General features: G+C 38.6%; 1 protein-coding gene across 2 annotated transcripts; it reads right to left on the bottom strand.

Annotated features, from left to right (window-relative positions):
• Window positions 1-3,574: 3,574 nt before the first annotated feature.
• si:ch73-50f9.4 (uncharacterized protein LOC799740 homolog) lies at window positions 3,575-16,620 on the bottom strand. 2 transcript variants are annotated; one of them, XM_056477160.1, is made up of 12 exons: window positions 16,533-16,610; window positions 16,147-16,184; window positions 14,234-14,344; window positions 12,821-12,928; window positions 11,491-11,575; window positions 11,163-11,358; window positions 9,279-11,067; window positions 8,174-8,347; window positions 7,833-8,006; window positions 6,117-6,290; window positions 5,895-5,941; window positions 3,575-5,819 (listed from the first exon to the last, which is right to left on the bottom strand). In XM_056477160.1, the coding sequence occupies exons 3-12, from the start codon at window positions 14,275-14,277 to the stop codon at window positions 5,296-5,298; spliced, it is 3,315 nt and encodes a 1,104-aa protein (XP_056333135.1). In that variant the 5' UTR covers window positions 14,278-14,344; window positions 16,147-16,184; window positions 16,533-16,610; the 3' UTR covers window positions 3,575-5,295. The 2 variants fall into 2 exon arrangements, with proteins under 2 accessions (XP_056333135.1, XP_056333134.1); XM_056477159.1 differs by lacking the exon at window positions 16,147-16,184 and having other exon boundaries at window positions 16,533-16,620.
• Between the last annotated feature and the right edge of the window lie 628 nt (window positions 16,621-17,248).

Genomic DNA, 17,248 nt, shown 5'->3' with positions numbered 1-17,248 from the left:
GCACAAATACAATTCGTAAATTCAAAACCAATAACAAAAATACAAAAATCCAGTTCTTAAATTCAAAACACGATTCAAAACCACACATCCAATTTGTAAGTTCAAAACACGAGTAAAAAACATACAAAACCAATTCGTAAAATCAAAACAAGATTCAAACACACAAATCCAATTCGTAAGTACCAAATACTACTTAAAAACACAAATCCAATTCGTAAATTCAAAACACGATTTAAAAACAAAAAATCCAATTCGTAAGTTCCAAACAACTCAAACACACAAATCCAATTCGTAAATTCAAAACTCGATTCTAAAATACAACTATCAAATTCGTAAATTCAAAACGCGATTCTAAAATACAACCATCATATTCGTAAATTCAAAACGCGATTCAAAACCACACATCCAATTCGTAAATTCAAAACACGAGTAAAAAAACACACAAATCCAATTTCATAAATTCAAACACGATTCAAAAATCCAATCCGTAAATTCAAAACACGATTCAAATACAAAAATCCAATTCGTAAATTCAAAACACGATACAAATATCCAATTCGTAAATTTAAAAAATACAAAAATCCAATTCGTAAATTAAAAAAATACAAAAATCCAATTAGTCAGCTTAACACAATTCATTAATTTGCAAATTCAATAAATTTTTACTTGTGAATTGACAAATTGGATTTTGTAAATGAATTGTGCTGTATGAATTTTATTTTGTAAATGTATTCCTTTTGAGACTGATCTGGCTCCATATTCACCTATCAGCTTTCTGAAGAGCAATTATGTAGGGGTTTTTTAATCAATCATGACTATTGTGGATCGACATTAACGCCGGACACTTTCCCCGTGGCCGCCGCTTTCAAAGATATAAATGTTTTTTTTGGTAGAAAAAGGGATACTGCAGCTTCAGTTTATATTCCATATATAGCAAGCAGGTGACCGAACCATTCAACCGGTTTTGTACACAGTTAACTCCCTCTCAATAAAGCTGTAACATTGCAAACCTTTTGAAAAAGATGTGCGCAGTTTTAAACTATTGTTGGTGGCCAACAACGTTTTTGCATTCCAGCAAATAAATTGTTTTATACTGTAAAATGAGGTGAGTGTAACTTATTTTTGTAATAAAGGTTTTGAATTCTATCTTAAAACCTGTTCACTGTCGTCATCTTGTCTTCTTGAACCATCTTCAAGTGTTGCTAGTTTGCTTTATTGTTGGGGATTTTTGGGTTCATGTAGAATAATACAAAACGTACAACTGTTTACCCTTATCATGGTAATGGGCATCAGCTTCAAGGGCTCTATTTTAACCTTCTAGGCACAAAGTCTAAAGCGCATATTGCTAAATTATTTAGAGCGTGTCTGAATCCACTATTGCCATTTTATGGATGGTAAAATACGCTCTGTGCCTCGGTGTATGGTCTAACAGGGTTGTGCTTATTCTTTTAATGAGTTCTGGGTGTGTTTTGAGCATAATGTGTATTAAACCAGTCTTATCTCTCATTCCCTTTGAGATTGTGCATTTGCGATTGACATGGTGGACTTTGTAAGTGGAAAAACTAAATGCTTTACTAGTGAGAAAGCAGTTAAACAGAGCATCTGCAGCGCGCGGATAAAGAACAATCCTCCTCCATTCAGCCTCTTTACTTTCTCTTTACTTTTACTCCTTTACTTTGGAGGATAAGGAAACTCACAAATAGGAACCGACTAACTGAATTGCATCTTTATAAAAGTAACTGTCAAAATTGTCAAATAAATTACAAAATGTATATTAATTCAAATGCACATGAAATTAAATTGGTATAAATTATTCAACACTTCTATATTATGTTAATGTAACTGTGAAACAATGTGAGAGACACCTGTCAGATTTAATATTTCATTGTAAATATGATCATTTCCATGCAGGAACAATAAAACAAAATAGATTTAATATTCATCACAATTGGCCAACAGATAAGTCTAAAATAAATGATGATCCTTAAGAAATTTGACCAAAATACTACAAATATAACAGTGTTCAGGGATTAAATTCCGGGAGTTTTCAAAATGGGAGATGGGTCTGAAATACGGGAGACTCCCGGGAAAAACGGGAGTGTTGGCAGGTATAGTGAGGAACAGCTGATGGTGGCCAAATCTAAGGCAAATGGCAGATGATTGCAAGTTCAGAAACGCACTTAAATCGCTAAAGGAAGAAGCACGCGTCATGTTTTCAACATGGTTTTGGACGCAATATGTGAACAGCCCCAGTGTTATGTATTTCTTTCATTTATTGAAAACAATAATACAAAAAAGTTATTTTATTTGAAGTAGTGAGTTTTGTCCTGTGTTGTTGTATATGCCTCTGTTGTGGTTTTCTTCTGTCCGCCTCTTTTCGTTGTATCAGAGACATGTTTCTTTATCAGCGCACGGGTGTGGTGAATCAGGTGCTGACACGTGGAAGCTTGCCAGCTTGTTTGCGCAGTCAATTTAAACCGGACTGGAAGATCGTTCGGAGAATCTCCTCTCCCGGCTTGTTTTGTTTATTTATAAAAGAAAACTTGTGTTTACTCTGCGATATTGTTGAAATAGTGTTGACTGATCTATATGAAGACACGTGTGATGAGGAGGGTGACCTTTTGTGTTGTTACGTTTTCTCATAAGTTTTTGTTTTTACCCAGACATTTAAAAAGAATATATATTAGAGCAGTAATCATAAAACCGTGATTTATTTATTCAAGGTTATCATACCGTCAGAATCTTATACCAGCCCATGCCTAGAGGTAAGTAAATTTAATTTATTTTATTTCATGTGCAGGTAAGAGGGTTAACTTAGTTGTTGAGTTTTTGTTTGTTATTGTGGCTTTACCTCCGTAAGTTGTTTTTATGTCTCCTTTTAAGTTAAATGTCAAATAAATTTGACTTTACATTTTCTTTGGTCAATCGTTATTCTCCATTTCTACCTGGGGATACTTTTCCCGAGGCCCTCAGACTATGCAGAGTCACTGATTCGATCCAAGACCAACGACGAGATGATCCCAAGGTTTCCATATCCTGGACCAGGCCGTATCCTGAGCAGCTACTGTGGTGGTCATGGAGGAGTGGAGAACATGAGACTGATTCCTGTGACGCTCCAGGGACAGACGAGTCTTCGCTGATGCCAGCTTCCAGCCTCCGCCACTGAGACTGCAGCTCTGCACAAGACGTTTGGCCAGTGGAGAAATTAAAATGGTCATGCACAAACTGAGTCTGGTTTCTCTCAAGGTTTTTTTTTCTTCACTTCCGCCTTTAGTGAAGTTTTTTTTCCCTCTCCGCTGTCGCCACTGGCTTCCATGGTTCGGGATCTGTAGAGCTGCGCATCGTTGGATTTGCTCTTCAGTGTTTGGACTCTCAGTAGTGATTATTAAACCACACTGAACTGAGCTAAACTGAACTGAACTTAAACACTACAAACTGAACTACACTGTTCCTATTTACTGTGACCCTTTATGTGAAGCTGCTTTGACACAATCTACATTGTATAAGCGCTATACAAATAAAGCTGAATTGAATTGAATCGTCTTTGTTGTTGTTTTTCCTTTTGAAAGGGAGACTCTGGGCTCATTAATTTGTTGGTGTCCTAATTATTTTAATTATTGGCTTGCTTTGTGGAGCCATGCAAAGTTAAATAACGTTACACCCACATAGATTTAACCTGAGAGATGCAGTACAAGCACTGATCTATAATAGATAAGTGTTTACAAGCCGCTCTGGGCAATTGCATCTTATAACACAATTAAATATATTTTGCAAACTGCACAAAACCATGCAAACATTTTAATTACACTAACATGTTATGATCCGGAGGAAGAAGAAACTGGTCCATATGAACTGTAACTATTACTGACAAAGTCCCAAGCATTATGATCTCTGCTGCTCCTTCAAACAGCTGGGAAATCCCGCGTTGCAGCATAGGTTATTGTATCAAAATACAGAAAAACGACAGGAACAAAAACAGCACAGGGTTGGCTATACTTTGGTATTGTTGTGAAGATGACCTTTAAAAAAAATGAACTTTCCCCTCAGCTGAATCTCCATCTGTCAGTGATCGTCATCTTCGCGTCATGATTAGTCTCGTGATCCCCCACGCTGCGCTAGTGTCTGGAAAGGGGTGTTTAAATTTTACCGGATCTGGCACTACATATTTGATGTACTGTATCGACATGTTCAAGCGAAAAATCCAAACCCAACATGATTCATTTATTCAACTCTGAGTTGACTGTTTCCTTAAAGAATCAATGGTTTAATGCTGTGTTCACACCAGACGCGGCACGCGCGGATAAAATCTGCTTCACAATATATGCAGAATCGTGTCATGAGCAGGGCTTCTGCCCAGTGACTCTAGCTTCGTTGCTAAATGGCTAACATGGATTTTATTGAGAGAATAGCTGTGTTTATGTGCTTTATGAAGGCTGAAAAACAACATCGATTCGTTTGGAGTCTTGTCTGAGTCCACTAGATCCTTTCAGAGGTGCACCCAGCTCTGTAAGTACATAAACTCCTCCAGACACTGTACCTTGATGATGGAAGCTTTCAGCTGTGCTTCCGACTGAGCCGAGCCCAGTTTGATCAACTGTTGTCCGGTGTCGGCAGGAGGATTTCCCCCGGGACACCAACAACAGGCGCTGTTATAAGCACACCCCTACAAGAGAAAGCTCCTGATTGGTTAACGCGGCGCGAATCTCTGCTGAAATTCAGATTTTTCCAACTCGAGCGGGCCATGCAAAACACTCAACTCATGCTGCTTCATTCGCATGAACCATGTCATTCGCGCTGCCTCATTCGTGCAAATCACGCCGCAGTATGTCTAATCGTGCCTTTGCGTTGACTTAACATGTAAATCACTCGCGCTTGACACTTCTTCCGCGTCTGGTGTGAAAGGGGCATTAAACACGGCCACTCGGGTTTTACCCAGGGATATATCAGCACCCTGGGCTGTCTTGGAAGCCACACCGTATTTCATTTAAGTTATGAAGGCAATCAGGGAGGAGGCGCTGGGGAAAAAAGGGTTTTAATTTTGAACTGCAATACCTAGTTCAACCACTGGGTGTCAATCTTACTGCACCTCTAATAATGTTATTCACTTTTAATTACAATAGAGAATACTGTAGAAGTATTGCAAATGTGACGTTCATTAAATAAGTAAATATCTTTCGATTATTACACGTATTCGATACAGCACAACTGATTGCTACAGGCTTGTTTAATTTACATATTTACATTATCTGAAGTTCCGCTGAAGGATTAATGTGACGAAGAATCTCTCCGCAGCCTTCAGCACAGTTTCACTGATGATCCAGAATAAACCTTAAACCCAGCATAAAGAGGCTGAGTGAATGTGGTCTGGACTGAGTGGACGAGGTTCACTGTGTTTCTACAGATGTTGTAGAATCTCAGAGTTTCTGCACTGTGATCCACATACACTCCTATTCTACTGCTGATCGGCTTCACTGGGAGATCAGTCCATCTATTATTGTGTCCGTATGAGAATCTGGAGGAATAGCAGCTCAAACCCCAGGACTGATCATTACATCCAAACTCAAACTCATCATTTCCTTTACTGTTGACGCTCTTATATGACACTGATATACACGCGCCAACATCTCCACTCCAGTCAATTTCCCAGTAACAGGGTCCACACACACTCTCTCTGCACAACACCTGAGGATGATAATCAAATCTGTCTGGATGATCCGGATACGACTGTTTCTTTATCACACGTGTCGATTCTCTGTTCTCCGCAGACAGACTGAGTTCAGTGTTTGCCGTGTTTGGGTCCAGCGTGAGATAACAGATCCCTGAACACAAGAAGAGACATTTATTACACAACAACACTCTAAATACTAAAGCTGTGTGACTGTGTGTAGATGTACATTTGCGTGGTCCTGCTGTAATCCTCTTCGCTCCTGCATGATCCACACTGTAAACACAGATTCACATTTAGTCAGTAAACAAACACTAAAGCTCACTTTTGTTTCAGCAAGGCTGCACGCAGAATTATTCTCATTAGAAATGTAATTATGTTTTATAGCGGATCTAATGCAAGTAAAAAAAAACGAGAAATGAATAAAGAGAAAACCGAATGCTCCACATACTTGAGTTTGGCCAGTGTGTAGTTAGAATCCTCCAGTTTTTGGGAGAGCAGCGCGAGTCCTGAATCTCCTGGATGATTGTAGCTCAGATCCAGTTCTCTGAGGTGTGTGGGGTTTGAACTCAAAGCTGAAGACAGAAAAGCGCAGCCTTCCTCTGTCACCATACAGCCAGACAATCTAAAAACACAGAAGTAGGTCACATGACATGAGTTTGACAATTATCTTTTTGCGTTATGAAAACGCTCACTTGAGATTCTGCTCATGTGAACACCAGTGTTGAAAATGTTTTGGTTCCAGATGTAACACTCATTCCCCAATGGCAGGAACGAAGATATCATGTTGGAACGAGAGTAAGAGTACTTATGAGTAAGATGGTTAGCTGGTAGGGATGTTTAGCTGGAAGGGAAGACATGGGTTTACCTATAGAGGGGTAACTCGCCATGGCTGACTGATGCAGAAAGGGGCACTGATCCCCAAAATGTGCGTTGACCAAGCGGGCATATTAGACAATGCAATGGACCAACCACCTGTCCCCTGACATGGCTCACCTTTACTTTGGTATGCAAGGGTGATGGCATGCACAGTCCAGTGGACCAACCTCTGTTCGGATATGGCTCTTCACTTCAGCCAACCACCATAACAGATGAAAAGCTACTCAGTGTATCTTATGCTCTGTGTGTGGTTCACATAAATGCGCAGTGCATAAATGGGACACAGCATTGAAAGGGCTGGGTATGCCTCCTCCAAAGGCAGCACTTGTAGGTTCATTTCCTGGTCCCTAAAGGGAGTCATAAGAACCTTGGGCACATGGAAAGGCAGGGTTCTTGGGACAATTGTGTGTAGCTCAGCCTGAATTTCAGGCATGATTCTTGACTGAAAATGCCTCCAGGGCCCAATGGTTCAATGGATCTCTCTGCAGTCCCACTAGGACTACATATTAGCTGGACCACACCAAAGTGGAGTCTCTATTCTACCAAAAGCATGAGCTGCCTTGAGAGCCTGTTGGCTGCACAGATGAGCTTGACCAGAACGTGAATATCATGTAGCAATTTGAAGGGACCAGCTTGATTGCTTCCTTTGCCAAGAGGACAGCAACCTCCTTGCGCAAGACAGGGGGAGTTATGACTAAACAGGCTGACAGAGCCTGCACCACTTTTTTTGCTCCCAGAATCCCACAAAGAGGCTGGAGGCATGTGAGAAAGGAGCCCGTCCTCTGGAACACTCAGCCTCTGTCAACTTTGCGAGCTGGAAGGCAGCATCTCCAAGACTGGCAACAGTTGAGAGTTCACACAATGCAGGTGTTCTTGCTGGAATGGTGACCAGACAGGATTGAAGGTCCAGCACGATTGCAGCTTAATACATCGTTACACAGTCTATCAGACAGAGAAACACTAGAACTCTGGAAGTCAGGAACTCAATAGCAGTTGTAATCTCGTCTGAGATGTTAATGACTCTGAAATTAAGTCTAGTGTGCTATCTCACAGGTGTGCCTTATATAATGCCTTGATTACTTAGTGACTGCACTTGCAGATTGCATGTTTAGGGTTAGGGCTTTTTTATCATTAACGCTTTAACATTTTTTGTGTATTTTATCCTCAACAGTTTTGAAATGTGTATGAATCAGTCTTATTTGATTTAGATCCAATAAGATCCAACTGGACTTAAGTTCTGTCAATAAATAAAAACAAAGTTTGCAAAATATGAATAAAATCACATCACCTCAGAATCTCCAGTTTACAGTTTGAACTCTTCAGTCCATCAGAAAGAAGCTTCACTCCTGAATCTCCCAGGTCATTGTTACTCATGTCCAGCACTCTTAAGACACAGGTTGAAGATTGTAGAGCTAAAGAAAAACTCTTACAAGACTGAGCAGTGAAATTACAGCACTGCAGCCTGTATAGAGAAAACACAACAATGTTCATGTGTTCATTTAGTAGGTTTTAAAGTTTTATTATGATTACACATGATCAATCTGAACAGGAAGATCATGAAATAGATTAATAGTGTGACTTGATAATTAGCTTAATGAAAATAACAATTAAAGTAATTTGAACTCAAACCTCAGTATCTCCAGTGGACAGTTTAAACTCTTCAGTCCACAAGAGAGAAGCTTCACTCCTGAATCCTGCAGGTCATTGTTACTCAGGTCCAGCTCTCTCAGAACACAGTTTGAGGATTGTAGCGCTAAAGACAAACTCTCACAAGACTGAACAGTGAGATTACAGCACTGTAGCCTGTGTAGAGAACAAAAAAACTATATTCATGTGTTCATTTGGTAGGTTTTATAGTTTGCTTACAATTTAACATTAAGATTGCACTTGGAAGATACCGCTCACATTTGCTTTGCCTGGCTGCACTCAGGCAATTATAATAATAATAATAATAATAATAATAATCCCTATTTATTAGCATGTGGAACAAAGAGACTAAAACAAAAGCCATCTGCTCACATTAGACAGAACCATGCAGCCAATGTGAACATTAGCCCAAGATTGAACTTGCCCAAAATTGTGCACCAGCTACAAAGACAAGAAACAAGAGAGTGTGCAGCTTGAGCTTACACAAGACCACCTCCTCAGTACAGAGACGAAAACAAAGACAGGAGAAATAAGTGCATAGCCTCACCTCCTGGTGTCCTCCAGTAGAGCAGCCAACAAGATACAAAACACAGAACAGACAAGAAACACCACATGACAAAAAGACAGACAACACAAGACAGAAAAGAAACAGACAAGAAACCATGACGGGAGGAGGGGGGGTGGATAAGCCAGGCCCAGCATAACAAAGAAAGATGGACGGGAGGGTTAAGCCCAGGGAGGGTCTGGGGAATCAGGTACTATGACTGACAGGTAGGGCAAAACAGTAGGGTATTCAGGGCAAGGGACTAGGAATGATCTAGAGGAAACAGTCCAGGGTAGGTGGGACAGTTCAGAGTAAGTCCAGTGTGTCAGGGAGCCTGACTGGGGGCCAGGGTGGAGCCGGTGGGATAGACCAGGAAGGAACAAGATGCACCAGGGTGGAACACTCGAAAATATAAAACGATTATTGACAGTATTTTGGAGTGCCCACAATACCAATATTGTGCAAGTTCATTATCACTATTTATTGAATATTGGCATATGTCTATCGTTTTTTTAGATGAAAGCAAAAATAACCTTGACTTACAGAGCTCTTTTAGAGGTTTTGATGACTGCCGATAGTCTGATGAGACACTCGTCTGATTTCTTGAATTTCTGAAGATCAAACTCCTCCAGCTTCTCCTCGGAGGTCAACAACACAAAGGTCAAAGCAGACCACTGGGCAGGTGATAGATCAGCAGATGAGAGACTTCCATCTCTAAAGTGGGACTGAATCTCTTTCATCAGAGATTGGTCGTTCAGTTCATTCAGACAGTAGAGCAGATTGATGGCTCTCTCTGGAGAAAGATTTGTTTCAAGTTTCTGCTTGATGTACACAACTATTTCCTCTTTGCTCTGGTCACTGTTGTCCTGCTGTGTCAAGAGACCTCGTAAGAGTCGTCGATTGGTCTGGAGTGACAAACCAAGAAGGAAGCGAAGGTAAAGATCCAGATGTCCATTGTCACTTTCCAGAGCCTTGTCAACTGCTGTCTTCAGCAAACCAGTCATGCCTTTATTTTTGTGCTTCTGTCCAACAGTAAACACGGATTTCTTTTTGATGTTTAGATACAAATGTGCATAAAGAGCTGCGATGAACTCCTGAATGCTCAAGTGAAGAAAGCAGTACATGTTACCAAGGATGATTCCTGTCTCCTGCTTAAAGATCTGGGTACACATGCCTGAGCACACCGATACCTTATAGACGTCAATGCCACAGTCTTTCAGATCACTCTCATAGAAGATCACATTGTTTCTTTCCAGCTGCTGGAAGGCCAGTTTGCCCAGTGAAAGGATGAGGTTTTGATCCCAGGAAACACCAGCTGTGTTTTTTCCATCATACTTTTGCCTGCTTTGCTGGATCTGAAAGCGGAGAAAGTGTGTGTACATCTGTGTCAGAGTCTTGGGAGATTCCTGCAGTGCTTTAGCATAAGCCTTGTGTTTTACTTCAGTCTCCTTCAATACATTCTGCAGAACAGTGGCTGAAATCCAGCAGAAGACTGGGATGTGGCACATAATATAGAGACTCCTTGACTGTCTAATGTGCTCAATGATTTCCATGGCCAGATTCTGATCTGCAAGTCTCTTTCTGAAGTACTCCTCCTTTTGGGCATCATTGAATCCTCGTATCTCTGTCAGCCGGTCGATACAGTCAGCAGGAATCTTACTGGCAGCTGCTGGTCTGCTGGTGATCCAGATGAGAGCAGAAGGAAGCAGATTTCCCTTGATAAGGTTTGTCAGGAGAACATCCAGATAGGCTGGTGCCAAAACATCATGACATGTCTCATTACCGGCAAAGTTCAGAGGAAGACGACATTCATCCAATCCATCAAGGATGAACAGGACTTTGTTTCGTATCCTTCTTGTAAGGTTCAGTCCTTTGGTCTCTGGGAAAAACTGAGTTAGGAGGTCTTTCAGACTTAGTTTTTCTTTCTCCTTTAAGTTCATCTCTCTGAATGGAAGAGGAAATATTAAGCTGATGTCTTGATTTTCTTTTCCTTCAGCCCAATCCAAAACAAACTTTTGCACAGAGACTGATTTCCCAATGCCAGCAATTCCTTTTGTCAGGACAGTTCTGATCTGCTTGTCTTGTTCAGGTGCTTCAAACAAATGTTTACATTCAACCTGTATCTCTAGTGATTGATGACATCTGGAAGCAGCTTCAATCTGCCTTATCTCATGTTCAGTATTGACCTGTTCAATCGCACCCTGAGTGATATAGAGATCTGTGTAGATGTTATTCAGAAGTGTGGAGTCTCCTCGTTGTGCAATTCCTTCAAAAACACTTTGGTATGTTTTCTTCAGGCTACTTTTTAATTGATTAATAAAGAGCAGCTCATCTAAAAAACAGGAGCAAAGAAAAGATAGTTTTAGTCTTCCCTTTTCTAGCTATTTTTGTAAGTGTCAGTCTGACTGATGGCCATGAGTATCTCACCTTCGAGAGTATCAGCAACTTCATCTTGCTTCATCTCTCTCAGCAACAAGAGTGTGAGATCAAGAGCTGATTTAGTGATACTACTTTGGTTCTCATTAAAGCCCTTCGCAAAGTCTTGTGTATTTTCTCCTTGTAAGATCTGCTTAAATTTCTCCAGTTCATTCTTCAGAACTTTGAAGATTTTGCTCTCAAGATCCTACAATTGAAGGAAATAACAAGTACATGTTCGATCTTAAGAGAAAAGTAAATTAATTAGAAAAACTACAAGTGAAGTGTAATATTTTTTGTTATAATATGTAAATATGAATCTAAATGAGTTTTTCCCCACCTGAAAGATCCTCAGGAGATGGTCTGTGAAACTCTTGCGGTTGCAGTGAGTCTTGTCAACTGAATCTGATAACTCATATTCAACGCTGTAAACAAATAAAACTACTGAAATAATACATTTCAAGAGTTCACACTTAGCTGATGATTGATTATAAAGCTATTTTGGCATGCAGTCCCGGGAGAGAGCCCTGAGCTCATAAGATCCTCGAGCCTGGGGCTCCCTCCCCTTGTAAGGCAAGAGGGGAGTTTGAGCTCAGATAGATCTCGAGAACTCCCCTGTCATGGTGGCAGAAGAGCAGATAGAAGTTGCTCTTTAAAGATAAGTACTTGGTAGGAGCATGTCTATGGTGTTGATTTGGATTAGTCAATAAATTTAGGTTGCATGTTTTTGGACATGAGCACGGGGAGAATGTACAAATTCTGCACAGAAACGTCGGCTGGTTGGTAAAGACTGGAACCAGAGATGTTCTTGCTATGACGCAACAGTGCTAAGCACTGGGCCACCGTGTCACACATCTACAAAGGAGGAGGAGTAGGGGTGGAAGGGGGGATTCTTAAGCAAGGGTATTTATAGTAGCTTAGAAATAGTCTGATTGGTGCATTGTAAACTGGATAATGCATGTCCAGCCACAAGCAATCATGATCATGTGATGTTTTGGAAATTAGTTTATAAATAAACTTTACTTTGAGATAAAAGAAATCTAAACTTTAACAGATTATTTTAAATGAAATATAGGGCTCAAAATAAAAATAACAGATGTGAAACCACAACCAAAGTTTATTCAGTTCACCTATAGCGCATGTGTTTGAACTGTGGGGAAAACCGGAGCACCCGGAGGAAACCCACGCCAATACGGGGAGAACATGCAAACTCCACACAGAAATGCCAACTGACCCAGCCGGGGCTCGAACCAGCGATCTTTTTGCTGTGAGGCAACAGTGCTAACCACTGAGCCACCGTGCCACCATAATTATCTGAAAACAGCAAGCTGCTCTGTAAAGACCCACATGGGCACATAAGTTACACCATGTGAATAGACATCTTTTTCTTCTCTTTATAAACAGATGATGCCAGTGTGCCCCCAAAATGGCATTTGACTGCATTTATTGCAGTCTCTATTCTATCTAGAAATACTGTATTATTAATAATAGTAATAAATTTAATTGTTTTTCAAAATGGATATTAATTATTGCAACAATAATAATTAAAAAATACTCTAAATGCTAAATAAAAAATATTACTAAACAAAACCAAATCAGAATGTTTTCCTAAAAACAAAGAGCCATGTTACAGGTCTTCGGTCTCTATAGAGCAGGGAGACTATAAGTACCTTCTGTTGGATGATGGTAGTTGTTCACCGAACTCTGGAGGTAAACCCTTCCTTGACTCGTCACTCTTCAGAGACACAGAGCTGGACACATATGAACCTGATCTCACACTGATGACACAAAGAAACCAGAGGAATAAACTGCAGGAAATACATCATTCCTGCTCAAAAGAAGCCAAATCGATGTGTTTGTTTAGTTTAATTTCGCACAAACTAAATCTTGGCTCAAGATTTGGGTGATCAGGTCTACTACAGAGGACCCATGGGTAAACAGATGCTGCTTCTCTTCTTTTATTTCAACTTCACTGCCAAACACATTTGACTCTAAAGCCTTGTTATGTAGCCTGCTCAGATCATTGTTTAGTGAATAACTGCATTATCAGTCTTTTATTATAATGCAGTCATTATTGATCACTCCATCCTCAAGAATTGTTTCCTAACAAATTAATTTAAAGAAATATTTTGCTAAAATAATTCACAGATTTTATATGACATGGCATGACTTTATGACATGGTCTTCCCCTTTCTTCCCCATTCTGATGCTCGGTTTGAACTGCAGCAGATCGTCTTGACCATGTCTACATGCCTTAAATGCGTTGAGTTGCTGCCATGTGATTGGCTGATTAGAAATTTACATTACCGATCAGTTGGACAGGTGTACCTAATAAAGTGGCCGGTGAGTGTAATTGCAAACCCCTTTTTAGCATCTTCAAAAAAACTGAAACAGTGTTTAAAAACTATTTCAACATCTAGTAACAAGAAAGAAGTTAAAGCATCTAGTATTTGTGCTTAAATATTCATATATTTATTTCCTTTTCATGAGCCCTTCGCCATTTACCTGTTTTAGCAGTATTGCAATTATAAGTAGTAATAATTATGTAATTACAAGTAGTAATTTATCTCCCCAGTGTGTAAGAGTTTGTAGTTTACATGTTGGGTCTGAGAGAAAAGTTCATGTTTCTGCCAGATTGAGTTGTTTTGGAGAGCTTCATTACGACCTGAACAGAGGAAGTTTGGGAAATTAAGTTAAAAGTTTTGGATTATTGCTCACTTTGAGTTTTGCAACAACAACAAAAAAAAATCATAGAAATGTTTTAGCAATTGAGAAAATCTGTAAATAAAAAAGGCCTATATAGTCCCCATTTTATATCCTCTATAATACAACCTTAAACTGTACTGTAGTCTACTTTAAATCTGATGTTGTACAGAGTTTAAACACAACACATTACACACATATTTAGCTTTGATAAGTATGACAGCACATCCAACCGGTTTATAAACTAGAATGATCTAAATAAAAGTTGTAATCTGAAGCTTTGTGCATCAATTGATCTTGCAATAGCATAAGTGCGTTGTTGTCGGACTTTGTTCTTCGAAAAAAGTGTTGAAATAATGGTGTAAAAACAGCGTGATTACCTGTGTTTCTCTGAGAAAGAGTCCTTTGCTCGCTCCTCTGCCATATTGAGCTAAAACACCAATGCAAACATTAGCAGAGCTTTGAGGAAACAATCAGCCACCGACCAGGACCTAGAGATGACAATATACTGTGATTATCAACATCACACAGTATGTCAATCAATGCTGAGTTCTCAAACAAGCAGTTACTAAAACAGGCCCGATATATATATAGTTAAAGTCAGAATTATTAAACCCCCTGAATTATTAGCCCCCCTGTTTATAGAAGAACATTTCTAATCATAATAGTTTTAATAACTCATTTCCTATAACTGATTTATTTTATCTTTGCCATGATGACAGTAAATAATATTTGACTAGATATTCTTCAAGACACTTCTATACAGCTTAAAGTGACATTTAAAGGCTAATTTAAAGGTTAATTAGGTTAACTAGGCAGGTTAGGGTAATTAGGCAGGTTATTGTATAATGATGATGGTTTATTCTGTAGACTATCGAAAAAAAAATGGCTCAAAGGGGCTAATAATTTTGACCATAAAATGGGTTTAAAAAATTAAAAACTGCTTTTATTCTAGCCGAAATAAAACAAATAAGTCTTTCTCCAGAAGAAAAAATATTAGAGGAAATACTGTGAAAATTTCCTTGCTTTGTTAAACATCATTAAGGAAATATTTGAAGGAGAAGAAAAAATTCAAAGGAGGGCTAATAATTCTGACTTCAACTGTATATATACTCAAAGTATTATTGTTTGTTAAAACTACCTATTTAAAATGAGCTGAAACAACACAATTCTTGAGATTTCATTGAGGCAACTTAATTTTTATGTTTAATCCACATAAATGTTGTGTTAGTGTTAAGTTAACTTAATTGATTTGTGTTGGGAGAACATGAATGAATTATGTGGAGCCCTGCATTTTTTGAAGTGTATAGTATTAGTTAATGTTAGTTACTGTATATAGTAACATAAACAAACAAACAATACATTTATTACAGTATTTGATCATGTTTGTTAACATTAGTTCACGGAAATACATTTGTTCATTGTTAGTTTGTATGCACTCAAGGTGCACTAATTAATGTTAGCAAGCATGAATTTTGAGGTTAATAATGTTGAACTATGATTAATAAATGTATTGTCATAATTAATGTTAGTAAATACAGTAACCTTAATGTAAAGGTAATATATATTACCCCCCCCCCCCCCCCCCCCCCCCCCCCCCAAAAGATGTTTAACAGAACAAGGAAATTTTCACAGTATGTCTAATAATATTCTAATATTTTTCTTATTTGTTTTATTTTGGCTAGAATAAAAAAAAAAACATTTTATGGTCAATATTTTTAGCCCCTTTAAGCTATATTTTTTCGATAGTCTACAGAACTCTAACTCTAACCTGCCTAGTTAAACTAATTAAGCTAGTTAAGCCTTTAAATGTCTCTCTAAGCTGTATAGAAGTGTCTAGAAAAATATCTACTCTAATGTTATTTACTGTCATCATGACAAAGATAAAATAAATCAGTTATTAGAGATGAGTTATTAAAACTGTTATGATTAGAAATTTCTTAAAATTTTTATTTATTAATTTGTATATTTATATTAAATTTAACACTGAAAAACGGTGACATTTGTTACATTAGTAATAAAATGTTTTATTTATGTGTTGTAACTCTGGATTATCGGAAATATCGGACAAAATAACTCAAATCCTAATGTTATTTGGAAAGTACAGCATTCACAAAACAAAATGTATGCAGACTGTACCAAACTGTAATGTCTTTTTCATTAAGCTAAAGATTTTATTATGATTCCCTGACTTTAATACAGAGTAATCCTAAAGCTCTTAAGACCTCTCAACTGCTGAAAAAACACTTAATGTACATAATTAATATGCTTAATATGAGTTAAATGTTTTTACCTTTTGTTGTTAATTCTCTTTTATAACTTTGTATTTCCCTGTTTAAAGGAAAAACAGTAGTTAGATCAGAATGCTGGCGTTTACCTTCCTGTTTAACTGGAAAGTCAACTTTAACTTTATTTTTGTTTTGGGTTTCGCTTTGTTTAGAGTTATAATTTGTGAAATGATCAAGTCAGCCTGATATTAGAGTACAAACACTTTTAAGAGAGTAAAAATAATGTTTTATCAGGTGTTTAATTGACCGTGTTATTATTTTGATATGATTCTTAAACGGAGTTTGAGGCTGACAGTTTCAGGAGCAGACGGACATTTAAATTACGTTCTCATACAAAAATATCCCTTCATTTTCACAAATTACCGCGTAAATATAGAAGTATTAAACTTACATGCAGAAGTACAGACGCTTTTGTGAAGTACGAACAGGCTCCGAGCTCTTTGATTTTTTTCTGTCCACCAAAATAAACCTGTGCGATCTTACAGGTATGTCCTGAAACATGATTGGTTCCACTGGCGCTTCATGAATATTCATGAGATTCTCCCGGGTGTGGGCGTGTTCTTGAGACAACATACACTGGAACTGAAAATATCAGGTTTATATGATCGCTAACATTTTTAAAAACATTTTTGCCAAACTCTTAACACACCTAAAAACAGACAGCGACAAAATAAATAAATAAAATAAATAAGCCCTGCTGAAAAATCCAGCTTAAACCAGCCTAGGCTGGTTTTAGCTGGTTGACCAGCCTGGTTTTAGAGGGTTTTTGGCCATTTCTAGGCTGGTTTCCAGCCATTTCTAGCCTGGTCTTAGCTGGTCAGGCTGGGAGATGATCAGCTAAAACCATCTTGACCAGCCTGGTTTAAGCTAGACATAGCTGGTTTTGGCTGGGCTCCCAGCCTGGCTAGGCTGGTCAAGCTGGTTTTAGCTGGTCATCTCCCAGCCTGACCAGCTAAGACCAGGCTGGAAATGGCCAAAACCCCTCTAAAACCAGGCTGGTCAACCAGCTAAATTCAGCCAACCAGCCTAGGCTGGTTTAAGTTGGATTTTTCAGCAGGGAGATGCTCAAAATCACACACACACTCAAAACTCTTTTTAAATTACAAG

This window comes from Danio aesculapii, chromosome 17 (genome assembly GCF_903798145.1).
Source record: "Danio aesculapii chromosome 17, fDanAes4.1, whole genome shotgun sequence".
Classification (NCBI taxonomy): Eukaryota; Metazoa; Chordata; class Actinopteri; order Cypriniformes; family Danionidae; genus Danio; species Danio aesculapii.
This window is presented reverse-complemented; position numbering and strand designations above follow the sequence as displayed.